At 28.9% G+C, this 27880-nt stretch overlaps 1 protein-coding gene across 1 annotated transcript in view; it reads left to right on the top strand.

Annotated features, from left to right (window-relative positions):
* The window catches only part of knk (cytochrome and DOMON domain-containing protein knickkopf), a 61104-nt gene extending 37077 nt beyond the window's left edge, over window positions 1-24027 (top strand). The window contains exons 7-14 of the mRNA XM_075373048.1: window positions 1530-1635; window positions 2747-2883; window positions 7026-7161; window positions 9608-9797; window positions 13909-14009; window positions 14105-14359; window positions 21759-21866; window positions 23646-24027. Of these exons, the coding sequence (XP_075229163.1) occupies window positions 1530-1635; window positions 2747-2883; window positions 7026-7161; window positions 9608-9797; window positions 13909-14009; window positions 14105-14359; window positions 21759-21866; window positions 23646-23851 (1239 nt within the window). The 3' untranslated portion in view covers window positions 23852-24027. The remainder of the gene's footprint in view (window positions 1-1529; window positions 1636-2746; window positions 2884-7025; window positions 7162-9607; window positions 9798-13908; window positions 14010-14104; window positions 14360-21758; window positions 21867-23645) is intronic.
* The last annotated feature ends 3853 nt before the right edge of the window (window positions 24028-27880 follow it).

Here is a 27880-nt window from a genome sequence, read left to right as displayed (position 1 = left end):
CCATGTCCAGGAATGCCATTTCTAATTTTTTATTATAATTCCACTTGTATCAGTGCATGTATTCCATCCGTAGTGGATTTACCATATCTGCATCCCATCTGTTCCTCCCCTTAGTCTTCCTTTTGATGCTGTTTTCCAGTACCCTTTCAGACCAGAAAATGATTTAAGGAAAATTATTGCTTTTTCTACTTTAAGACAATTCAGGTTTATATTTTTTGTTCTTTCTTTTGGGTTCTTCAGCTTTACCATGTGTGGAAGTAGTGTAATACTTCTGTAATTACTACTCACTATTTTGTCCCGTGTTTTTAAATATGGGGATTATTATTCCCTTTTTCCAGTCTTCATCCAAGATCGCACGTCATCTGCAGGTAACATCCTGGCCTTTTCCTACCTACTTTACCATTTTAGGCTCATATATGATGAGGTTGCCGCACTCAAAGGCATTTCAAACTTACTGCCAGGTCTTTTTATGCACTGCCTCTGATTTACTATCCTTTTCATTCCACTTGAGGGAGGTGTTAGGTTATTAGTAAGTAAATATTAGTTATTAAATAAATAAAGTAATTAAATAGAGTAATTAAATACTGCAAGTGTCACAACACACTTTTTGGCTTAGTGATATTTATTAAGTGCACTGCCCCTCCCTCTTGACATTACCATCCTGACTCCATTCGAGAAGACACCTCCCTTTGCAGAGAAGGCAGTCCCTGGTAGGCTTTGCTGGAACACATCGTCTAGACCCTCAATACCTGATTGCATATTTCAGTCATCAGTAAGGCCTCTATCAGAATGACACTGATGCAATTGCCTCGAAAGACATTTCCATCAGTGTTAAAACCCATCAATTAACCAAAGATATTTTTCAAAATCACCTAAACTGAATCAAAGAAATCGCTGATAACCAATAAAAATTTATAAATTGAGTTATAACAAAACATTAATCTCATATTCTCAAAGATTGTTCGCAACATTGCAATTTGGGATACCCCTTATTTGCAGCTACTGATGGCCATTCTCTCGTTCGCTACCCAGCCTCGTCCCTCATTTTACCCTGTAGCCTGCAGCTGTGTTCTCAATCGTTAGGGCAGGGAGGTATAGACTTTATCAAAGATATAGAACTTAAAAATTATACAACAAAAGCTTTTATTGTAATTTTATAAAAATATTTGTGTGTTGAATTTTTGTTAACCCTTATTTGCAGCTACTGATGGCCATTCTCTCGTTCGCTACCCAGCCTCGTCCCTCATTTTACCCTGTAGCCTGCAGCTGTGTTCTCAATCGTTAGGGCAGGGAGGTATAGACTTTATCAAAGATATAGAACTTAAAAATTATACAACAAAAGCTTTTATTGTAATTTTATAAAAATATTTGTGTGTTGAATTTTTGTTAAAATTCTTAAGATAGTGATAACTCTCAATTGGATCAGAACGACACCTGAAACATCAAGTAAGATGAACTTATTAAATATGTAACTTGCCAAATAATCCTGCCTGTTTATGAAAATTTTCATGCTGTTTATTTTATTTCAGCCTCACAAAAGTACCTTACCAAATTGTATTCAGCTTCACAAAGATCTGCAAGCTAGCTGGGAAATTTTTGGGCCACAAATCACCATTCAGCTTGCTGGACAAGTTGGTAAGTTATTACTAAAACATTAAAACCATGATTGAGTTAAAAATAATTACTTTCTACAACATATGTAATGGAACTTGCCATGAAAAGATGAAAAATTAGGAAAGAAAAAGAAAGAAAGAAATTTTTTTAATTTTTTTTTTATATGTGCTATAGAAGTATATTTTTTATATAAGTTTGTTATTTAAAAACCTGTTGTAACCTTGTTATCTGTATATATTTCTTACATACTTCATGATTCACATTGTTCCATTTCTGGATTTTACCAAACTTGTGAAATTATTTTAAGTGTAAAAAAATCAATAGCCATTTTTCTGAGTAAGCAACTCTTTTATGAATATCATTGTTAACAAACGATTAAAATTACATAAATTAACTGTGAAGAAGTTGTTACTGAGCTACTATAGCAAGAAGAAAAAGTTATCTGTGTTGTATTTTTAAAAATTTTAAAATGGGACCAAACAAAACTTCAAAACTCTCAGTTAAGGAATATGTTTTCATCTGAGAAGGTCGTCATGTTCTTAAAATTACAAACAGTTATTTGAGAAAAGTCAGGTCATGCACATAAAGCTCATACCACTTAGAAAGGGTTAGTTAGGATTTTCATTTTTTAAGTCAAATTAAAAAATGAAAAATCAGCTTGTTTGTCTTTGATATTATGTACAGTTACAAAACTATAAATAAATATTCTTTGGCCTAAACACTAATCAGTAACAGCAGATTGGTCTGCATAGTATTTCATAAATATCTATTTCAGTATCTAATAAAGAAATAAATTATTAATTTAATAATATATAAACTTAGAATTAAATAAGCAGCTAGTAAATATAAGACATGAATTTGTTTACTGATTGGAATAAACAATAGTCATACCATATACATACTGTCTTTAATCGAATAGTATTATAAATCCGTGCTCGTTAGGCAGCAAGATATACAACTTTGCTGTTCATCAGATCTGTGCCAATTTGGCTTGGACAAGCTATACTTTGCTTTTAAGATAAAACTATTTTCATTTGAAATAATTATTGCTTTGTGAAGTTTTTAAAATTATTGTTTTTATATACATTTTACAGTGTTTTACATTTCATTAACTATTAATTTTTGTTTGAAGGTGAAGACTGGTATATGGCTTTTGGATTGAGTGGCAGTAGGGAAAAACCACAGATGTTAGGATCAGATATTGCCATTGCATATATTGATAATTACAGAGGTTATGCTGTTGATTATAATATAACTGCTAATTCACCTGTAAGTATATTCAATAAAACCTTGTTTTACATTTTTTCATTCCCTACACTTAAATTGTGAATGTGCAAATAATGTTTTATTAGTTTCACTGATATAAAAGGAGTAAAAGAATAGACATTTTGTACAAGTGGGAACTAATGTGATTAAAAATGCAGTAGCAGTCATACTAAAAGCATTCATAACTAAAGTGTGTACTATATTGGACACCATCCATCTACTGATCAGAGTAGAATTGTCTGTTAGAACAATTTTGTATGCTACTAATGCATTGAAAATGAGAAAGATACTTTATAATAATTTGACTGAAATAAGAAAATATAATGTGATTTTTATTCTCTCATTTTTAAAGGATCTAGATACTGAGTTTGGGTAACTTTTCACTAATTTAGTAATTTTTTTTTTTTCACTAATTTTTATAATTTTTTTAATGTTTTCTTCATGTAACATTCACATAATGAGCGAACCAGTTTATATCTGGACTGTATATGCTCTCAGTGTACTATGATGTAACATTTGTTTGTTAGCTAGAGGTTTACTCTTGTATAATTCTACTTCCATATCTGTATAATTTATAAGATAAAAAAAAGAAAAGGACTAACTAAATTTTTTTTATCTTTAGTCATTTGACTGGTTTGATGCAGCTCTCAAAGATTCCCTATCTAGTGCCAGTCGTTTCATTTCAGTATACCCCCTACATCCTACATCCCTAACAATTTGTTTTATATATTCCAAATGTTGCCTACCTACGCAAGTTTTCCATCTATATGTCCGTCTAGTATTAAAGCGACTATTCTAGGAAGCCTTAAAATGTGGCCTGTATGCATGTCTCTATATTTTTCCAAATGCTTCTCTCTTCATCAGTTTGCCGCAACAGCTCTTCATTTGTCACTTTATCCAACCATCTGATTTTTAACATTCTCCTATACACCACATTTCAAAAGCTTCTAATCTTTTCTTCTCAGGTACTCCAATCATTCAGGTTTCACTTTTATTTAAAGCTATACTCCAAACATATACTTTCAAAAATGTTTTCCCGATTAATTTTTGGTGTAAGTAAATTATATTTTTGACTGAAAGCTCATTTCACCTGTGCTATGGAGCATTTTATATCACTCCTGCTTGGTCCATCTTCAGTAATTTTACTTCCAAAATAACAAAATTCTTCTAGCTCCGTAATCTTTTCTCCTCCGGTTTTTATATTCAGTGGTCCATCTAAATTATTTCTACTACATTTCATTACTTTTGTTTTGTTCTTTTTTATTTTCATGTGGTATTTCTTGCGTAGGACTTCATCCATGCCATTCATTGTTTCTTCCAAATCTATTTTACTCTCAGCAAGAATTACTACATCATCAGTAAATCATAAAATCTTTATCTTTTCACTTTGCACTGAAACTCTGGATCTAAATTGTTCTTTATCATCATTAACTGCTAGTTCTGTGTAAAGACACTCCTTTGCTCCTCTTGTATCCAAGGTTTCCTACCAGTTTTGTTCCACCTAAGTTTGCTTCTTCTGATTTAACACTTGCCTTTTTAACATTCTCCCATTCTTCTTCTATATTTTCTATCTTATCATTTTTACCCAGACCTCTTGCACAATGTCCTACTCAAAAATCTTCTTTATCTCCTCTTCCTCAAGCTTCTCTAAATTTTGATTTATATGACACCTTTTCTTTTGATTTATATGAACCTCAATCTACATTTCATTATCGCTAAATTATGGTCGCTATCAATATCTGCTCTGGGATATGCTTTACAGTTGAGGAATTGATTTCTAAATCTTTGTTTAACCGTGATATAATCTATCTGATACCTTTCAGTATCACCAGGCTTTTCCACGTCTATATTCTTCTATTATGATTTTTAAACTGGATGCTTGCAAATAATAAATTATACTATTATTAAATTTTCATTCCCTTTTATGAGTTTAATTGCTTCATCAATTTCTTCATATACATAGTCTACCTGATCATCATCATGGGAGCTTGTAGGCATATAGATGATAACAATCGTTGTTGACTTAGGTTTCGATTTTATCCTTATTGCAATGATCCTATCGCTAAGCTTTATGAAATACTCTATCTCTTCTCTACCTTCTTGTTCATTATGAAACCTACTCCTGCCTTCCCTTTATTTGATGCTGAGTCAATTATTATAAAATCACCTGACCAAAAGTCTTCCTCTTCCCAGCGAACCTCACTAATTCCTACTACATCTACACTTAGCCTATCCATTTCCCTCTTTAAATTTTTTAACCCACCAACTTTTTTAGACTTCTAACATTCTACGCTCTAACTTGTAGAATATTATTTTTTAATTATCTAGTGACTCCTTCCTTAGTAGTCACCTGGAGATCCGAACAGGGAACTAGTTTACCTCCAGAATATTTTACTAAGGCGCCTCCATCTTTGTTATGTAGAAATGCAGAGAGCTACATTTTCTTGGAAAAAAACAGCTATAGTTTTCAATTGCTTTCAGTTGCGCAGTACTCTGAAAATTGAGTGATGTTGATATAGCCATATAAGTCCTCCTTACCTACATCCTTAACAACTACTAAAAGAGCCGCTGCCCTCTTTCAGGAATCATTCCTTAATCTGGTTCTCAACGATACCTCTCCAACATGGTTGCATCTTCAGTCCAGCTACTCTGTATCACTGAGCACTCAAGCCCCCTCACCATCAACAAGGTTTCATGATTTATAGAGGGAGACCAAGTAAATAAAACAATACAAATTAATAAAATTAAATTAATCACTAAATAAAGGGATTCCTCTGTATATTACTTATATACAAAGTGTCTTACTGAGAAAGAAAATAATTTTAGGATATTTTTTACTGACCTAAGTAAAGAAAAAGTTTCTTGTAAGCATAAGTCTGAAAATTCTTTGATTTTGAGTTACAGCTAATGACAATTTTTACCCAGATTTCTGCTCTGCAATTATGTTGAAATTCTAGGGACCCAAATTCTGAAACAAAGTTGGTGATTTTATATATTTTTAACTGAAAAATTAAAAAAATAGATACCAAAACTATATCACCAGTAGTTTACAAGAACAATTAAAGATGAAAATTAAATCATTTAGATTTGTCAAACATTTACTTCATTAAATTGCTAATTAAAAAATAAAACTTGGTAATAAAATTTGTAGAAAATTTAAAATTGAGAAAATTTATGAAAAAAATTTCAAGTGAAAAAAAAATTTATTGAAAACAAGTAGACTAAAACGTGACTGAAAAGTGTTATAAATTTAAACCAAATCAAATTTTTTTTTTGATATTCTAAAAAAATTTTTGAAAATAGATTAATATAAAATAAATAAATAGATTACTATAAACTGTTAAAATATATTAACTCAAAATAAATGAAAATAAAAAAAATCTACATATTACAAACTTACGAATGCATATAATATTCAGTGTTTCTTGCCATTATTTACACAGTGCTCTGATTAATATAAACTTCCTTGGTATAATTTCAAGGTGTAACTTCAGTGGCATTTCAAATTCTCATCATTAATTCTTCTCTTGTTTTACGTTTTCATTTGTTTACTAAACTTTTCGTATGACCGGTTATAGTAAAGTGGCATCAGGTGAGTGACCTTGGATGTCAATTAATGGTCTTCATGCCCAATCCAGTTATATAACTTAGTTATTATTCATGAAATTTGTAAAGCTCAGTTGATGTGCAGGGTGGGGATGAATTGCTTTCTTCTTGGCACTACAACATCCAGTTAGAGTATGCTCCCCTCCACTATACTATTAGCAGTGCCAACATTATTTTAGATATCTGTGGTAGAAATACTGTGCATTTATGTTTTCTTTTTGTAAACTTTGACAAGTAATTTCTAGCTTCTTCACAAAAAGTGAAGGTGCCTCATGCTGGAAAATTATTAAGTAAAAACCACTGAAAATGATATTAACAGATGTGATAAGTTATTTTGCAAGAAATTTGCATGCATATTTCTTGTAGGGTGTCCATAAAAAATGAATACTCTGTAGAGTATATCTGAAGAGTATAACAAAGAACCCATATATACATTTTTTGTTAACTAACAACTTACATACATGTGTTATTTTACACTTACTTACGTTTTTTGTTAACTATCTGTTGGTATTTTCTTCAATTTTCAATCTTTGTTATAGTGTGTTAAAGTTCTTGGTCAATATAAGGGAGTGTGTCGTGATGATCTTGTTGGAGGTATTGATAATAATCAGCTTCATACATTTACCAGGGAGGATGGCATCAACTATATAACTTACAGGCGAACCCTTATATCATGTAAGTTTGTTAAAAACACTTATTTTTGAAATTACTGAACATTCTCTTAAACTAATCTTTAAGTAGAAGTTTTTATGTTATTTTCATTTAATTTATAATAAATTTGCAAAGACATAGCAGAATAGATTCAGTCTCATTATTACCACTTTTATATAAATGTATTTTCCATAATAAAAATTAAGATGTTACAAAACACTAACATTTTATTTGCATTTTTATTAGTGCTTAGATGAATTAATTTGATTATTTAGTGTTCGAGTTAAATCCACAACTAAATACTTTATAATGTCCAGCTGTACTTATAAGAGAGTATTTATTGACTGAAGGAAAGAAAGTTAAATAATAAATTCTTGTGTGTAAAATATTTCTATTGGCTAGCCTTTCCAGTGTCATGAAAAATGATTTTCCCACAAGTACAAGTAAAATTTATGTACAATGTGAAATATCCCTCAAATAAATTGATCAGTTGCTGAGTAAGACATACAACAGTTTGTAAAACTGTTGTAAACTTTCATAGTAGTTTTAAATTTTTTAACTTTTTACAATAGTCTAAACATTTTCTTGTAAAACCCTTTTACTAGTAAGAGGTTTAAACAAGAACTTGTTTTATAAGTGTCAAAATAGTTCAATAATTAAGCAACAGTAAACAAGAAAAGATTATGAAGCTCTTCCTCATGTATTAAGTGCAGTAGTGCATTATAAAACAGTTTATTTTGAAATTATTTCTTTAGAATAAGCAATATTATTTTCTTAAGGATATATTAATATTATATAATATATATTTATATATATATATATATATATAAGGAACAAGGAATATATTTCTTTAGAATAAGATTTCTTAAGAAACCTGCTCATTTCTTTTTCTTAAAAAACATGCCTGTTGTAATTTATGTACCAAACATTTTTTGAGAAAGGAAGAAAAAATGGTCTGGTTTTAAGATATTGTTGTATGTTCGCAGTGCAACCAGAATATTGAGAGACTAACGAACAAAAATTTTTTTATAAATAAAACTTCTTACATAAACAAAATAAATAATACAAATAATAATATCAGTAGTTATAATAATAATAATGACAATATGTATATATAACATACAAAATAGTAATTCAAATAAAAAGCATAAGATTTATTTAGAAAGTTATAAAAACCAGAATACAGTCTAATTTACTAAAAGCATTATAATGACCGTTAGAACCTGACATTTCATTAACAACAGGATAACACTAGAAAAGTCTAAAGTTCATACAATTCAATTCTCTGCAAACATTATTACTTTTACTGTTTACAATAGAACTAACCTACACATTATGAATGAATAGAATACCGTCACTATCATTACTGTTCACCAATAACTCACCGAACAACTTCCTACATTCACCTGATGTCCATAATGGAATGGTAGTGGCGTACTCTTCACTCGTTGTTACCACACGCTTATTAATATTGCCGCCACTGCAACTGTGTTGAGCTCAGGCTTGCAAACCTACTCTGTTATCACAGCTATGCCGAATATGATCTCACAGAATTACTGACCCTTTCTACTGGTTCCTGGCAGTATTTATATCCCCTGACCTTCAGAACCAGTACCTGCCTCATCCCTTTAATTGTTGAATCATAATAATTTTCACTATCTGCACCTTCCATTTTTCTATAAATTCTTATTCCGATTCGGTAACCCTTCTGGTTGAACAGCAGCTTTTGGAGATCACATTGTCTGTATTATAAGGACAAATTTTTAAACAGACCTGTTACTCTGAGAAAAGAATCCCTTTTTGCTCTAAAACTAACAGATTACATAATTAAAAAAACACAGTAATTAAAATAAATTCTGACCTAAATTGAAAAGAGCAATAATAGAAAAATATATGTGTAAAAAAGTTTTCAAAATAAAATATTTGGTGAAAATTAGCAATAAAAAATTCTAAATAAAAATATAAGTTTATAAGTTAACTTGTAAACAATAAATAATGAAATACAAGACTAGAACTAGTACTCATTTGCAGAACACTAAATTGTGTATAAATTTCCTAATAGGTTATTAGCTACTGAGTAGTCACTGATATATGATCAAAAAAATACTAAGTATATCATTAATAGCTTCTGTATGTTAAGAAAAAATTATGATGCATGTTTCTGCATATTAAAATAGGTACTGTGAGACATTTCTCCATCTGCCACTTCATGAATTTCATTTTCTTTGTTAAAATACGTGATAAAACATCCCAAAGTTGTGGTAATAATAATAATAATTCCAACATTCAATGAATAAAAGAAATTAAAAAAAAGGCTGAGTGAGCCTAGATCTCTCACTAGACACAGAGGCAAACTATGTTCACATGAAGAAGATAAGCAACAATTGTTCTTTGAGGGAAGCTGACAATAATTGCCCAGTTTATTTTTTATAATTATTTTCACTGCTATTAAATTTTATAAAATTTTCAGCTGATGAAGGTGATAAGGAGTTTAAGGTAGAAGGAACTAGTCAACTGACTTGGGCGTTGGGACGACTTGATGACAATAAAGAGCCTTCATTTCATGATGTGTATCCTCGTGGACCTAATCCTGTTGAACTAGGCCGTAAAGAGCCATATAATAGTTGTTATTCATTTACTCGCTCAACTAAAGAACCAAGGTAGTGCCATCTGTATTAATGCAGTTTTTTCAATTTTAAAATTTTTTAGTAATTTTTTTTATCTATGACTATTTTACATGATCTAGTTTTTATAGTTTTCAGTTAAATGAAGAATTATGTAGCTTAATATTTGTTTGTTGGGTTTATGTGTTAGTATTTTATTTTGACTGTAATCGGTAAAGAATGTAACTATTTACAAAATCTTATTTAGGTTTTATAAATTATTTTTTTTAAACACAAAATTAGGAAAAGTGAAGTGTAACATTTATTTTTAAAAGTCACTTTAGGCAAGTTGTATTTTTACATGACTGCCCAGAAAGGAGTTTAGTATATTTGGGATGTACGTATATATGTTTGTTCCACCATAGCAGTTCAACGGCTGAACCAATTTATTTATTATAAATAAAAATTACAACGATCCTTGGTCTCAAAAAATTAATATCTTTAAAAACATAATAAATAAAGCAAAAAAATACGCAAATGATAAACAAGAATTGTATAATAAAATAAATAATATAAAGAATATAGCAATAAAAATGAATATGATACCTCATTGATTGATAATATATATAAAAAATATAATTCCAAATACTTTAATAAAATAAACATTAATACATTAAAATCCATAAATGAAAATTTAAACAAAGTAAATATTTATTTAAATTACTCTTACACAAATAGAATTATCGAAAATTTTATTAATGCATATAATGATAATAAATATAAACCTGATAACCATATAATAAAACATTTAAAATATTATAATAATAAAATAGTAAAAAATAAATTCCATTCTTCTGGTATTTATAAAATAAAATGCAATAATTGTGAAAAAATATATATTGAAAAAACAAATAAGTCATTTAAAGAGAGGTATAATAAATATTTCAGATCATTTAAAAATAAAAAAATAGGTTTCTCAAATGTAGCAGATCATTTATTAATTAACAATCATAATATATCTAGTTTGGAAAATAATTTAGAAATAATTGAAAAAGTAAATATTGAACATGTAAATAATAATAAAAAATTAAAAATTTTAGAAAAATATTATATATGAATCTGCAGACAGAATTTGATGGGGACATTATAGATATTATTTAAGTTGTTGATACATTAATAAGAATTTTAATAAAATAATCAGTTCAGTACTGTATTAACATACAGTATTATAAGAAAAAGTTTTAAATATTAATGTTTTAAATTTAAAAAAAAAAAAAAATTATTGACCGAACAAATATTTGTTCTATAGATTTTAATGTATTAAATTTGACTAATGAGGCAATAGATAAATGTATAAATTTTGGCCACCACCATTTATGTTGTTTCACTCAGATTCTGGAGAGTGAAATATTCTGGTCCAGTAGATCAACACACCATTTTCTTTGTTATATTTTGAAACAGTTCGTGATTGTGAGACTTGTGAAGATATTTGGCAGTTAATTTTTTCTTTTGCGTTGATTGGCTGGTTCCATTTTGAATTTATGTTTCCATCCAAAATGGAAACATTTCTTCTTTATTCTTGTAAGAGTTCTGTGATGCTGTAACTTTCTCTTTCTCACATTATAGATTGTTGTGACATGTATTGTATTGTTCAGTTCAGTTCAGATTTGGAATGTGTTCATTCATAATGTAGGAAAACCATCAACTACTTGCGTTTGGGTTCTTAGATATTATTTGTATATTGCTGTGATTCAGAATGATTCTCATTCATATGATTTTCATTAATGATATTCATCAGATTTATTGCTGTCTACTTTTATATTTTAATCACTTACAGTAGGAGTAACAAATATTTATCTTTCAATGTTTATCTGTAGTTTCAAAAACTATAAAGATTTCACATTGGCTTTCACAGTCAATCTGCAACACAATAACACATAAGTACTTGCCATTTGATTCTGGTGTAATGGTTGGATAGAATATAACATCACATTGAACTTTGATAATTCAATTTGAATAACATCATTAATTTTCATTTGAGGTTTTGAGCTCCAAATGTGTTTTGAAAATGAATGTATTGCATTATGCATGGTACAATATAGATAAAAATGAATATTATTTATGTATGGATCAGTAATAGCTGGTAGTCCTGATGAGAAAAATAAATAAATGATAAAATAGTACAGTTGCCTGGCACATGGTGTCTGTTGAAATAAAACTTCCCTTTATTTTTTCAGCTAATACCAAAATAACATTTTTGAAAATATTATGTACATATGCCACTCACATTTTTTCAATGTTTGTTTTCTCAACTGAAGAAACAGTTGTGTCAAATATATTTAAAAAAAAAAGTATTTGAAGTATCATAAATCTTCCAAAATCAATTTATCAGCCCCTACGCACTAATAGTTAAGGTAAAAATTAGGGAAAGTTATAAAAACTTTTCCTGAGTAAGCTTTAACTCAGTCAAATTTCTTTAGGATGTAAAGATATTTGATTTAGAACCAAAGCTATGAGGTTAGATGTAGGAGATTTATATAATTTTCACTTTATTTAAAAGTGTACTGTAATTGATTTAAAAGCTATTTGAGAAGAGGATAAACTTCATGACTAATGTGTAATCTTCTGACAGAAATTATACGTTTGGGTTTTCAAATGATTTTTGATAGATTGTGGCAAAAACTATAGATTATTGAAATGATTAAGACATTAAATCAAGTTTATTTCTTCTTTAATCTTGTAAAAGTCCTGTGACCTTGTAATTTTCTCTTTCTCATAATATACATTGTTGTGACATGTGTTGTATTGTTCAGTTCAGTTCAGTTCAGATTTGGAATGCGTTCATTCATAATGTAACATCCTAATAATCAACAGTCATTTCAACTCAAGTATGACATAATTAATATCTATGCATAATCAATCTATTTTATAATTAAAAAGTGTGTATTAAATTAATTCATAAAGAAAATCACAGGACACGGGTCTTCTAAATATTTTGCTTATTTATCTGTTGTGGAAGTAAATATCAATTAACCCTAAAATTTGTTTTTTACATTCATTAAAGAACCAGCATTCAGTACAATGTATTAGCCATGCAAATGAGCATGGTAAGATTTGTGTAGACACCATTTTCAAATGATTTGAACTGTTTATACTGAAACTGTAATTCAGATTTGTTAAGCAATTTTATTATGATTGTGTACAAATGGTCTTTAATAAGTTTGGTTTTCCTTAAAAAACTATGCAATTTAATGGTATGAAAAACAGTCCATAATATTACTCGTAATATTACATAATATTACTGGCCATGAATGTTATGTGTCAAAGATTCAAACCTGTTTTAGCTGTGTAAATGTGATGTAGTTAAAAAGAAAACAGCCATTCACATTAGCACAGTATTTTCATTTAAAACCTTTGTAATATGAAATGATTGCATGTGATGTACTTGCTGATGTGTACTTTAATGGCTTAAATAGCTGTGATGTACTCTAGCGATCTTAGATAATGGCTATTTACTAAAGAAGAATAGCTTAATTAAGAATGGGTGTGTTGTTTTCACTCCTTAAAATATCACATCCATTTTCAAGCACAATGAATTCCATTCCAGGCTCACTAAGAATTGCAAATCAGCTGATTTTGAAGTCAAGAGTTCTAAGGTTCAAATCCTAGTAAAGGCAGTTACTTTTATACGGATTTGAATACTAGATTGTGAATACCGGTGTTGTTTGGTGGTTGAGTTTCAATTAACTACAGATCTCAGGAATGGTAGACTTGACACTGTACAAGACTATACTTCATTTACATTCATACATATCATCCTTTGAAATAATATCGTACGGACGGTGGTTCTGGAGGCTAAACAGAAACAAAGAAAGGCTTACGAAGAAATGCTTTACATATAGTCATATATATATATATATATGTTTGGTCCATTTTTTCATTAAAAAAGAAGTGTAAATGTTTAAACATATTCATATTTTCTGGCCATTCTCTGCCTGTTTATTATGAGGTATTGTAGACACCACTAAAAGACAGTGTGGAAAAATACCAATCTCATGCACTCATTGTCTTTATTCACATTTTGTGTGTAATTTGTAAATAAATAAGAGGATTGTTATTTTTACTGGTATCTTATCATTATTCTTACCTGAGATTATTTATTTTTTAGGGAACCATGGGATAGACCAAAGATTATTGATAAAGCACTTAGGACATATATAGCTACACTTGGACCTTCTGGTGGGCAAAGAGGTTACCAGGGAATTACAGGTAAAAATTAATCATGAATATTTTTACATTAGTGTTTTAAATTAAATAGGATCTAAAGTTATGCAAGTAAATGAATAAAATATCTCTTTTTTTAGGTATGCCAACAAGTGGTTTAGCATGGTATATTAATGGCCTTCTAATACCAGAGATATGGATGAAGAGAGGATTCACATATGCCTTCCACATTTCTGGAGGTAATAATCCACATAGTGCTGAATACTACAATCCTTTTATTATAACTGATGAACCACATGGTGGTGTTGAGAGACTCAGTGAAGCAGCACAGAAGCAAATTAGAGTACTTGGAGGAGTCCAATATACATTACGTGGACAGCCAAGACCTACCTCTGGTCAGTAAGGACTAAAATACTTTAATGTTTCTTTAAAAAATAAATAAACTCTGTTCTTTACAGTTTGAAGGTTCTGCAACACCTGTTACTTCTCAGGGAATAATATCCTAGAAATCGAAGGCTATGAAATAAGAATAAATAAACTAACACCAAAGCCATATTTAATAAACTGATTCCTACAGGTCACAAAATTAAAAAAAAATTGGATAGTGTAACTGCATATTGTTGGCATTTATTAATGGCTAATGATTTTATTAGTCGATGACATTTTAAATTAAAAAGTGTGACCAAGTTTACTTAAATGACTTGATTATACTGATGTAACTGGTGTTTGGAGTAATTTTTTATAAAGCATTGTTAATCATTTGGAGTTCAATTAATTTTGATTCTTTTTAATCAGTTCATGCCAGTATGATGGTTATTGAAATTGATAATATTGAAATTGTGGTTTACATTCCACCAAAGGTGGTGGGATACCACCACCTTTATCTTGAACTTGTTTTATTAAATACATTTTTTAAATTATCAAAAATGATAATGGATTCAAAAACAAAATTTTAAATTTGTTAATTCTGTTTCAAAAAACTTATTATATCTTCTTTTTCCTGTTATGAAAGCTTTTTACACTAAAGAATATCTTTGTATGCTAAAAGGTAAACTTTTGAATGATTTTTTTTTATAATAATGAGACTTTCAATGGTAGTGAAAACTACCATTGCAAATGGTAAACTACTTTCCACTACATCAGACAGCAATTTAATATATTTTTAAAAATTGCAAAAGTTAGTTTTAGAATCGTGTAGAGAGCAAACATATTCTCTTAATTGTGTTTAATTAAAAACTGATGATTTGGTTATCTGATTATTAGAGAGAACTGTTATTCATTTGTAAACCAGTGTTCATAAAATAAGTTTTAAAGAAAATTTGAATTCAGAAAAACGATCTATTTTTATTTATTTCCAGTAATTTTTAAAGGAGGGGTTCACTTCATAAAAACAAAGTTGCACACTGGACAATGCTAAAGATAATAATAATCTAACAGAAATGATAAATTAACAACAAAATAAGTAGTAGCAACAATCATAATTGTAAAAACAATACGGTTGACAAAATTTAAACTTTTACACACAGTTTGTATCAAAGCATTTTATCATTTAGAAAGATATAATTGTACTAGAGTTTATATAAATTTTATGTGAATTAACAAGAGCACACAATTATGATTATAACGACTTCAAATTAATGTGATAGGTAAATGCTGGTAAGCAGCTGTGTACACATTATTTCCTTTTACTTTGCATTATCTCTAGAACTAGTGGACCAATATGAAAAATTCTTACTCTATTTTAAATTTTATTCCTTCCTAAGTGGCATAGTCTGTATATTAATTACATAACTCCCTAATTTAATACAAATAAATTAATAAACAATAATATGAATAATATTATAATGAATATAATAATATTAATATGAATAATTTTAATGTGTATTTTAGATTAATTAAATATAAATAAAAAATTAACTCTAAATTGTGAGAAAATCATTTTTACTCGTCAATCAAGACTGGAATCTGATTCTACAGGATCAAAAGCATACCATAAAAAAATTTGATGGTATTAGTTTGGTACCCCGCTCAGGTTACTTCTATAAAACATTGGACATCTATGACATTCAAATTTTTCCTTTTCGGAATATGTAAAAATACCTCCAGAAATATAAAAATTTTGTACAGGAGAAGGAGAGGTTCAGACCTCCATGTCCCTCTATCTCCCCCGTTGGTTCAGTTTAGGAGAGAGGATGGCCCCTATCCTCCAGTCCTATAAATTAACAAAACCTAAGTATTGCAGCATTCAAAATTCTCTTTTTCAAACTGATTTTTTTTTTTTTTAATTTTAATGCATATAAGAGAGGTAGAGGTTCTCATCTTCTTGCCCTCCAGAGATCTCAAACTCTACCTTCCCCTCATGTAACAAACATTTTAATATTACATATTGAAACTATACTTTTAAATAATTTTTTCTACTTCTGAGAAAAACTTAAAAAAGATAATGTTGTCCATGAAATGTTATCTACCTTATTGGTCCATTTATACAAGAGTCTCTAGCTCTCTTTATTGCAATACTGACTGTTTGGCATATTTAATCTTATTTTTCAAGCTATCATGTTTCCTGGAGACCAGTAAAAACTATTAAAGTTTATATTATGATGTTCTTGTCCAGGTACTCTTTAAATTCCTTAAGTTCCTTTCATTAACAAAAAAAGAAATCTTGTGATGTTGAATATTTTATGTTATGATTATGTTACGTGATTTTATTTTATATTATCATATTTACTTTTTACTTACATAATTTCTCATGGAGACATTAAAACCTTAATGATATCAAAAAGATCAGAGATCCTGGCCAAGCCGAGCTACAAATAATAAATTTGAAATTTTAATCAAACTATTCCTTGGCAAAGTGATAGTGTCCCAGCCTTTCATCTGGAAGGTCCCGTGATCACACTCTGGACAGGCATGGCATTTCTCATATGCTAAAAAATATCCAAGCCTCAAGCTTATGTGGTGAATTAATAATAAAACCATTTAATTATGTCAATCATGTCTTGCCTTAAAATTCTGCAATTCAGAATATTTTTGGCATTGTAACCATTCTTTTCTGTTGTTAAGCTATAAAAAAAACTCATGTATGGTTCCTCATTAGTTTTCCATTATCCAGTAGTTAATTATAAAAATCTGATTGACTTTGTAACTATTAAAAAAGTAATATTTGAGAAAATAAATACTTGCTGGATTCTACATAATGAATTTGAATTGTGTACATATTCGTACTGGTGTGGTCTTTTTGTCTTAAAAATAAGCTGTTGCAAGTGAGATCACTAGCATCCCATTTATTCAATTTCATCTGTTCATTTCTTTTATCTCATTACAACAGAATCAGTTTTTATAAAATTTGCATGGTAAGTTGATCCACAAACCATGATTGAAATGTATTTTACATTTTAATATTCAGTATTTATAGGAGGGCATTCCTCCATCTAATGTATGTATGTTAATTTAAGTATGTTGGTGTAAATAACAGTTTATTAACTTTATTTCAAAGTCAAGAGTTCTAAGGTTCAAATCCTTGTAAAGGCAGTTACTTTTTTTATGGATTTGAATACTAGATCATTTCAGTTAACCACACATCTCAGGAATTGTTGACCTGAGACTGTATAAGACTACACTTCATTTATATTCATACATATCACCTTCATTCATCCTCTGAAGTAATACCTTATGGTGGTTCCAGAGGCTAAACAGAAAAAAAAGAAGATAAAATGAATTGGTTTTAGTTTTCTGAACAGAAGCCATTCATTTTATTAATGACTTAAGTGAGTACTTTTAATTTATTTAAAAAATCTAATTTTATTAAACTGAATCTGACTTTTTTTTTAATACATTGATTAACTGGCAATAAATTGTTGTGCAGTCTCCTGTCTGTAGTTATTGTATGTATATTATTTAACAAAAACATACACTCAAAACATTGAGGCATAGAACAGCTGTTTTTTTACACACATATATATATATATATTTCCCATTGCATTTTATTAGGACTGTAACCCACTTTTTGTTGCCTCATTATTTATTATTTTAAAACAGATAATAAATATTTTATGTTACCTGAAAGTATGTAGTACAGAGATTTGATTTTAATAAATACACTGATAATCAAGGTACATTATATAAAATTGATTATGTTAAATGCTAATGTTAGTTTTTATTTTTGTTATGATGAACTAGCTTTCTTGCACAAAATTTTCTTCTGTATAATGTGCAATTCCTGATAAATTTATAATTCACATTATAATAACTGCATGTCATTATGGATAAATAAGTCACTTTTTTAAATGCAGATACATTTTAAATTTGTTTGTAGCTTTAAAAAAATTGTCAGGAAAACATAACCTATTCATTTTTCTAGAATGATCATGTGACATGTTGGACACAATCTACTGTTTGGTTTATTATATGTTACTGTTCACATTGCTATTTACAATCACATATATTATCATCATACTTAATTTTATATACTCATACCTTTTAAGAAATAATGAAGTTCCAGAAGAAGAAGATGATGATAATGATGTATTTTCTGAATCAAATTTAGGAAATTTTTTTATTCAGTGAAACAATGGAGATACTATATTAAGTGATGTGTCTTCAGTAATAGTCATACTCCTAACAAACAGTGCATGTTGTCATTTAATTATCTGTACATGTATTTCTATTTTTGTTAAATATTTGTGAAAATATCATGTTCTACTCTTCTAATTCTTTATTTAAACTTACGGTGCAAATTCATGAATACACATAATTATTGTATTTTATTCCTGTATAATATATTGTTATAATTGCCATAGAGTACATATTATGCTATATCAGTTAGTTGATAGGACAAACAACCAAAAAATTAGTAAGTAGAAGAAATAATTTTTGATTTTTTGATGCAGTAGCGTTAAAATAATGACATTAGCGGAGAGGACTGTGAGAAAATATTATGTCTTAACAGAGAAAGGAGTTATGAGAAAAAAATAGTCTAAATTATGGCACTGCTTACATAATAATTGGGTTATGAATGAAATGTTTGCTCCTTGGACCGAAAGTTCTGAATACTTTAATATACAATCATAAATCCATTTCTTGTTTTTTTTTTTTTTTTGGCCTTAATCTTTATTTTTGTGTCTAATTTTATACATTTTCATTTAAAATTCTTTACTGTCCCATCATGTCACATTAATTTTTAAAATAAAGGAATTATGGCTGTGAAAGTATTGATACTCTATTCTTTGTTCTTGTAGTTTCATCTTTTGTGTATTTTGATGTAATATGTTGCTTGTTCAGTATATATATCTAAGAAGTATTTCTCTATTACTCTAATTTACATCTGACTAAACATTAATATATTTATTTTGATTTGCCTGGGTTCTCCAAAAATGAAAAAAAAAATTTTACGTGTCAAATTTTTCTGATGAATTTAAAGAAAAGTTTTAATCAAGACTATAGTAGTCTTCTTTAGAAGGTTTTGAATTATAAAGAGGTACTGATTGAAAAATCAATGGGTGGGTTGGCAGATAAAAATGTCTTGTGTAAAGATATTTGTAACTTACTATATAGCCTCTTTCAGCTGCATCCTGATCATCTGTTAATTAATATTTTTACTGATTGTAGTAATTGGATAATGAGTTTGACAAATCTAATGTATAGATATGTTAGTGACAGTATAATTCTAGAGTGGTTCACGTTTCATGAAGTAGGTATCAAACAATCCATCTCAGCTGCACAGATGACATTAGATAACAGCTAGAAAATGCCATTTTTTAAAACTCAAAACCTAACTTATTAAGTAGGGTTTAAAAATGATAGTGAAGAAAAATTGTATTGTTTAGGAATGTTTTTTTTGTTTTCATGAACTTATATATTGTTTAGGAAAAAATTCCTCTCTTAAAGCTAAGTATTTTTTATATGAAAATGACATAACATATCTGATCTTAAAAGGCATCTGTTTGGGTGCTTTATTTTAGAGGTTGAAGTTTTATTTATGTATTTTTTCTCTGGTAACTACTTACATACACAAATTTGTAAACAGAAAAACACTCTGTAAAGGGAGAAATCTTTTATTATAACATGTAATTAAAGAAAGTGAAATGTGACTAATTATTTACTTCATATTAGTGAAAATAATTACTATATGCAAAGTGATAACAGAGTTTTTAAGTAGTGAAAATGATTGCACCATATCTAAAAAAAAAATTTAATGAAAATGCCAGATTTGTAATAAAATGTAAAATTTACATAAAAATTTTCACAAGAACAAATTAGTTTCCAAGAACTTGGGAAAAAGTAATTTTTTTTTTTTTTTTAAACAGAGTAAAGAATAACAGTACAAAATTTATCAGTATGCAAGCCAAAAAAAAAAATTCACATTTATTTTTCTAAAATGTATTGTAATCTCAAAAATTAAAATAATTTTAATTTTAGTATTTTCAATACTAACTTGATATGCAACTGAAAGCAGAGAAATATTTTACCTCTGACCTATTGCATGTAGGGTTTCAAATGATAATAGTATTTCATTACTATGCAAGTTGTTCAATATTAGATAATTTTTTTTTTTAATAAATCATCTACTGACCCTACTTATTTTTCTTATTTTTTAAAGACTTTAGTTTTATATAAATTTACAGTGTTGGAGAAAATGGATTGAACTTAAAAAAAAAAGAAAAGTGTATGAATTCTTAGTGAATTAAATATTTTCAAAAAGAAACACAATATTTTTCTTTTTTTAGTATTTCATTGATTACAGTAAGCTATTAATGTATTCAAGGAAAACAATTTGAGAATTTGATGTACAATGATTTTTTTTTAAAATTGTAGTATAATGCTTGTTTTTTTAAAAATTGAAAAGAGTGAGAAAAGAAGGAACCTGATAAAGATGATAAAGGAAGGGGAAACTTCTTGGTTGGGTTATTTAATATGTAGACATTGTCACAGGTGAGGATTTTTAAGGGAAAGTGGAAAAATGAAATTGTAAAGAAAAACGTTCAGGTCCAAGGAAAATCAAGGTTGTCCAGTTGATATCTGTTTCAAGACATCCACAGGTTATATCAGTAAATTTGGGTGCTAAGAGAAGAACTTTAGATTTCTATCGTGATGTGTCGTTTAAAGGAGCCAAATTACAAAGATATTTTTTTAGGAAGTATTTAGTCAAACCACCCATTCATTGTCTTCTTCCTTTTTGGAGAAAATTTATCAACTCTAAATATGAACTATATAAATTCATTACTGATTTTATTTTTTAGTAATATTAATGTAAAACAAAACCTCCTGAAAAACGAATAGTTTATTAAATGTTTTTACATCCAGTGATTTGTGATTAATCAATACATGGTAAATTGTAATTATAGCAGTTAGTGAACTTTAAGTCTGTGGTTTTTGTTGATATTTTTTGTATATTTTTAATAAATATACAACAAAGTTAATATTTACACAGAAATAAGTACAAAGTACCTGTCTGGCAGTGACACAATTTATGAGTACTAACAGTGCTCTTCCCAGTAGCTGTACTGACCACCATTTCAAAATAGAAAATTTTATGAAAAATCATTACACATAATCCATTCTGCCTAATAGCTAGGAAACTTGCTGCAACATCTCATAAAAGTCTGAATATACTCTAGTTCAAAACTGCATTACAAAACACAGTGTCAGAAGTTAACTAAAACTATTGACTTTAGTAAGCTCTATCAATTATTCAGATTAGAATATAATATCAATTATTCTATTAGAATATGAACTGATGTTAAACTGCAAAAATTTGTTTCCTTTTAGCTTAGTTTCAATTTGTTTTTGTTCTAGCTGGTCCTCTCTGTCTTGGGCGTCACAGGGGTGTTGATAGAAGACTGGATGATGATTTTCCAACGTTTAGGAAATTTAATAAATCCTTATCATTCTTTTGTGAACCAGGTAATTTATACACGGTTATGTGTTTTAAGTAACCTATAAAAATCTTAGAAATTTTGTTCAAAATATGTTGCTTTTGTTATGCATTTGGAATTATTTATTTCATACCAAGAATTAAGAAAATTTATATCATAATAATTATTAATATTAATTTAGTATTAATTAAATACACAAATTATTGACATTAAATATTAATTTTAATAGTGATGTTTTTTTGCAATTGTCACTGCTAAGTATGGCTCAACATTTTTGAATATTATAAATCTTATTATAAACTATACTTTATGTGTATAAAAATGTCCACTTTGTCAGATAATATGGTTTTATTATTTATGATAAGCTGATAGAAAATGTTTACAAATTTAGTTTACATTTATGTACTTCTAGTCTGTACCACCAAATATTTATATATTTATTTATTTTCTCTAAACCATCTCTATGTTGCACGTATAACAGTGTTAACTGCTTTTAACAGAAATTCAATATTCACCACTAGGAATTCTTTGTCAATAATAAGAGTTAAAAATTTATGGTAAAACTCATTCACTGCAATTTAGAAACCTTATTTAAAACAATATATTTATTAAACAGTATAATTCTTTTCACATACAAATGAATAATCACATCCAAACTAATTTACAATTGAGATTAATGATTAGTAGTATAATTATTATTTATTTTGGAAAAACTTTATTAGAAATGGTTAATGTGAGATAAAACAGCACAGATAATGTGGACCCACCGGGTTGGTCTAGTGGTGAACGCGTCTTCCCAAATCAGCTGATTTGGAAGTCGAGAGTTCCAGCGTTCAAGTCCTAGTAAAGCCAGCTATTTTTACATGGATTTGAATATTAGATCATGGATACCGGTGTTCTTTGGTGGTTGGGTTTCAATTAACCACACATCTCAGGTATGGTCGAACTGAGAATGTACAAGACTACACTTTATTCACACTCATACATATCATCCTCATTCATCCTCTGAAGTATTATCTAAACGGTAGTTACCGGAGGCTAAACAGGAAAAAGAAGGCACAGATAATGTGACTGGTTTGCAGTGAACTTTGATAAACATAATCATTTTTGAATCTGAAATGAATCAATGAAGGAATTACATAATTAACATTCATTATAGAGGACTATACTTCTATACAATGTCAGTCTTAATTGTTTATCACTTTAGCTGATGATTTAGGTCGTAGTGACTTAGGCTTTTACTTTTGTTGGAGAATCTTCATGCTAGAGTTTCATTATAAGATATTGCATTAACTTATTAAAGTAACATTTCAAACAGTGTTTCTCTTTATTTCTTACTACTTAATGGTTTAATCTGAAATGTAACCAGATAGCAATTTTATCATATATTGAATTATTTTTTAGTTCACTCAAGGCAATCCACCGGGTTGCTCTAGTAGTGAACTCGTCATCACAAATCAGCTGATTTTAAAGTTGAGAGTTCTAAGGTTCAAATTCTAGTAAAGGCAGTTACTTTTATATGGATTTGGATACTAGATCGTGGATGCTGGTGTTCTTTGGTGGTTGGGTTCCAATTAACCACACACCTCAGGAATGGTCAACCTGAGACTATACAAGACTATACTTTATTTACATTCATACATATCATTCTCATTCATCCTCTGAAGTAGTACTTTATGATGGTTCTGGAGACTAAACAGATAAAGAAAGAAGTTCACATCAAGCAATTATGAGTTTTTCACTTTGCTCTTTTGTTTTACTTCCGTTTGTAGTTAATTAAGACTGTTTTATTAACTTTGTTTATTAGGTGAACCAGCAGTATTGGAAGTTACTCCTAACTCTTCTTGGCCTGATATTGTATATTACAACAGTTATACTCATTCTAATATGGGATGGAAGATACATATTGTTGACGATTTTATCTTCACGCCTAATTCTTCACCATATGTTAGCTGTACTTTATTTTCCTTTGTTTTACCTTTTCTACTCAGTTTACTATTTATCCATCTTTAAAGATTTTTATATATATATACATAACAAATTTTTATGTGACTTTGGAGTAACATATATTTTTATTTTTGTAAAAAAGTATTATTTATATAATTTTTAAACAGAATAAATTGCTTTTAAGAATAATGTTATTTATTTTATTAAAAAGTTTGTATTTATAATTTTTTCAATAAATTGTAAACATTGTTCATGTCTTCTCTCTTGTAAACCTCATACTGTATTTTATTATGAAGTAAATAACGTTTCAGGTTACTTTGGGATGCTTCTGGCTGATTGCTCATCACCATTTACTGTTAGTCAACAAATAGGAGGTGTATTTAATATTATTTTTTACATAGAGCTAGCATACTGGTGTATTGGTTAGTATTGCTGGCTTGTTTACTAGGTTAGGTTCCTGATATAGATAAAGATTAAACAAAAATTTACTGTCAAGGTTTGCTCTGCCTGTTAGCAGAACACAAAGCATCATGATTTAGACACCAGTGAAAGATTTGGAGTTAGGTCATCCTTTAATGAACAGACAGCTCCACTGTGCAAGTCGAAGAGTATTTAAAATAAAAATATTCTGCAGGCAACAACTGTATTTTTATCCAATAGTGTCACTGTTGAAAAAGATAGGAATTGGCCATTATTTCATAACTTGTTCATCTTACTAATGCTGCTTAGCTTCATATAGAAGCTTATATCTGTTTAAATAAGTGGTGGCTTTTAAAACTGTTATGCTCTATGTACAGCTCCAGTAATCCAAAAAACACAACTGGAGATCAATTAGAAGTAATCCTTTACTCAACAACTGAATAGAATCTCCTGAATAACAAAAGCGGTCAGCTTACAACGAAGTTTATTGATGCCCTTTTGCAGGGTAGTAGGAAACAGGGTCCCTACTTTAAATCAAGATGGTAGCTTCCAATTTGGCTCTATTTTGGAGTAAACTACATTTAAAAATTTTCAAATTGTTCAAGAAGATTATTTGTAAATCTGTACCCACTACGACGACATCAGTAGCTAAGTGGTGAGCATTCTGTTTCATAATTGAGAGGTATCGCAAGTCTCAGTGTCTTTTATTTTTTTCTTACATATACACTGATGCAGATGACATTTTATGTTTATTTTGAAGCAGCCTAATAGGAACCATGCCAATATCATTATTTTTTGCCTCGTTTTTTTCCATTTCCATATTTCCTTGCCACCCGTTTTTATTCTTCTTTAATATATATAATATATTATATATATATTTATTATATTTTAATACATACATGTATTTTTATGATAAAGCATTTGTAAGCATAATATTTATAAGAATCTGGGAAAAAACTATATGAATTTCATGTTTGCAGATTATTGTTTTATTTGAATTTCACAATTATTATCAAACAAATTTTATTTTACTAAATTTAAAAGAAATTTATTTTCTTGCCTGTTAGAATCTGAAAACATTTATATTTTCTTTTTATTATCATTATTTTTCTACAGATTGTAGAAAAGACAATAAAGATAATAAAAAAATAATTTAATATAATAATATAAAGACATACTGAAAATTAAAATAAATTATTTGTTTAAATTTATATATATTACATCTGAAAATATTTATATTTCATTTTTTTTTAATAATTATCATCCTATAGATTTTAACAGGCATAGTAAAAATTAAAATGATTTATCTATTCAAAATTTATAATTTTATAAAACATAATCCTCCCCATGTGACTGATATTCCCACAAGTTCATAAAGATTTTTAGATTAATGATTATTATTTTTCTTTTACCTCATGTGATTGCTTGTGTTTTCTATCTCGTATCTTAATCTACATTTACGGGCTATGCCTAGTCAGTAAAAATACTATTATGATTCTGTATTAAAGAAAGATCGGACAGTGTTGCATGTTTTGAGTGTGACTGATTTCTGGAAGTTACTCTGTGAAAAACACGCATGTTTAATACACATATATTAAGTCCTAATTGCTAGATATTGTGATGTGATTGTGTGAGGTGTGAGGCCTGTGACTGACATAATGAGGGGGGATGTTGATGCCTTTTTCTTGTTTCCAGAGCCTTTCTATTTATATCCTTAGATCAGTGTATTTAGATATATTTCCAGTGCATTTGGTTTGGATGTTTGTGTTGCTGGAGATGGTAATGTCGATTAAGTAGGTGATTTTTTTATTTTTTAGATTGGAAGGTGATGTCTAGTCTATTGGCAGGGATTGTTTCATCTGTATAAATGTCGACATCCCAATATAGTCTGTATTTAGTATTTTTGAGTATGAATGTCAGGGTGTATTTTATAGTAGGGATTTGTGTTTGTATCAATGAGTTTGTATGTTGTGGCTAGTGTTTGGTGTACTACTTTAGCTGCTGCGTTATGTCTGGCTGTATATTCAGTTCCAGCTGGATCTCTGTATCTTTTGTTGATGGCTTCTGTATGTGTCATTTGTGATGGATGGGTCACCATAACTTCTTGGTCTTGGATGGCAAGTAAGAAACTCTCTATTTCAGAAAAAAGCTGACCATTCTATAAACAGGTTTATGATAGTTTTTTGTTTATGTAGTCTTGTGTGACATGGTAGTCATATATCCTCATCTGCTCAGAATTCTCTATTATACTATCATGATAGAGAGTTCTGAGCAGATGAGGATATGAATGTTTTCTATATGTGATACAATATGAAGATGCCAAAGGTATAGTATGGCAAATGGCAAATGTTTTGATGGTTTTGGTTAGGTTTTTGGAATTCAGTTTTGTTTTTAGAAGTTTTTTAGAAGCTGGTCTTGGAATTTTTTTTTGAGTTTCATTTTTACGTGTGTGTGATCGATCTTGATATTCTGATGGAAGCCTAGGTAATTGTATGTTTCATTTTTGAGCTTGTTATCAAATGTTTCATTGTTTATGGTTTCTTTTTCTTTGTGATCTTCCTACTGGCCTCTATTAATGTGGAGTACCTTGCATTTACTTATTCCAAACTCCTTATGGATGTCTGAGGTGAAAGTTTCTATTGTTTTGAGGAGTTCTTTTAGTTGTGTCTCTGAGGCTGCATATAGTTAATATAGATTAATATAGATTAATTATACATTATAGATACATTATAGATTAATGTAGAGGAGGTGGTTAATTCTACGTCTGTTTGTGTTTTGATGTCTAATACGGTAGCAATAGCCTGTATTATTAAATGTATTTGAGAATAGATTGAGACAGATAGAACGAGAAGGCGCTGAGTAAGTCTCCTTGGAAAATGCTGTTTCGTATGTAGAGGTCGCCTGTTTGGTTTACCTTTTCAAGTAGATTTTAGTTTATAACAGAAGAAGCAGCAAGATCAACTATTTCGAGTCCTGTCATCTTTTTTTTAAATTTACTTTTTTCCTATGTATACACCACCACATTTGATATTTTTTATTTAGTTTTTATTAATAAGAATAATTATAACCGCCTTACAAGACTTGAACTTCATACCATCAAAACACAGTTGCCATCTAAACAAACACAGCCCAACACAAAGACCAAGGTATCACAACAACCAGTAATCCAATTAAGCACACAACAAATTACTCAAAACACAACCAGGTATATCCCCTAACAGGAAGATAGCATTAAACACAAACACAAAACAAAGAACAAATGCCAAAAAAAGACACCCATAAACTTATAGTAGTATGTTAATATCAGACAAATAACCTTCAATTCAAAACAGAAATAAGATATGCTCACTGTATGTAAAATACTGTGAATTTACTGTACATTCAATACAATTTTCCTGGTCCATAAAACTAGTTTATTAAACTAGTAACTAAAAGCTTAACTCTGGCATTATGAAAAAAATACCTGATTAAATTTTACTGAACTCTACAGTTTGTTTTAATGCATTCTAAACTTGCACTCCGCCAACTTTTTTTAAAATCAAACACTATAACCATTTGAACAGACTCAATACAGGTGATCAATTTAAAAGTACAGTGTTACTTTCTTTGTGAATGTTTACATCAGAATTTGTTGTAGTGGGAATAATTCATTTGAATGAGGGAACTTTAGTGTAT

Source organism: Lycorma delicatula, chromosome 1, assembly GCF_047948215.1.
Source record: "Lycorma delicatula isolate Av1 chromosome 1, ASM4794821v1, whole genome shotgun sequence".
Lineage (NCBI taxonomy): Eukaryota > Metazoa > Arthropoda > Insecta > Hemiptera > Fulgoridae > Lycorma > Lycorma delicatula.
The sequence above is the reverse complement of the archived record's forward strand: the minus strand, read 5'-3'. Positions and strand labels throughout refer to the sequence as shown.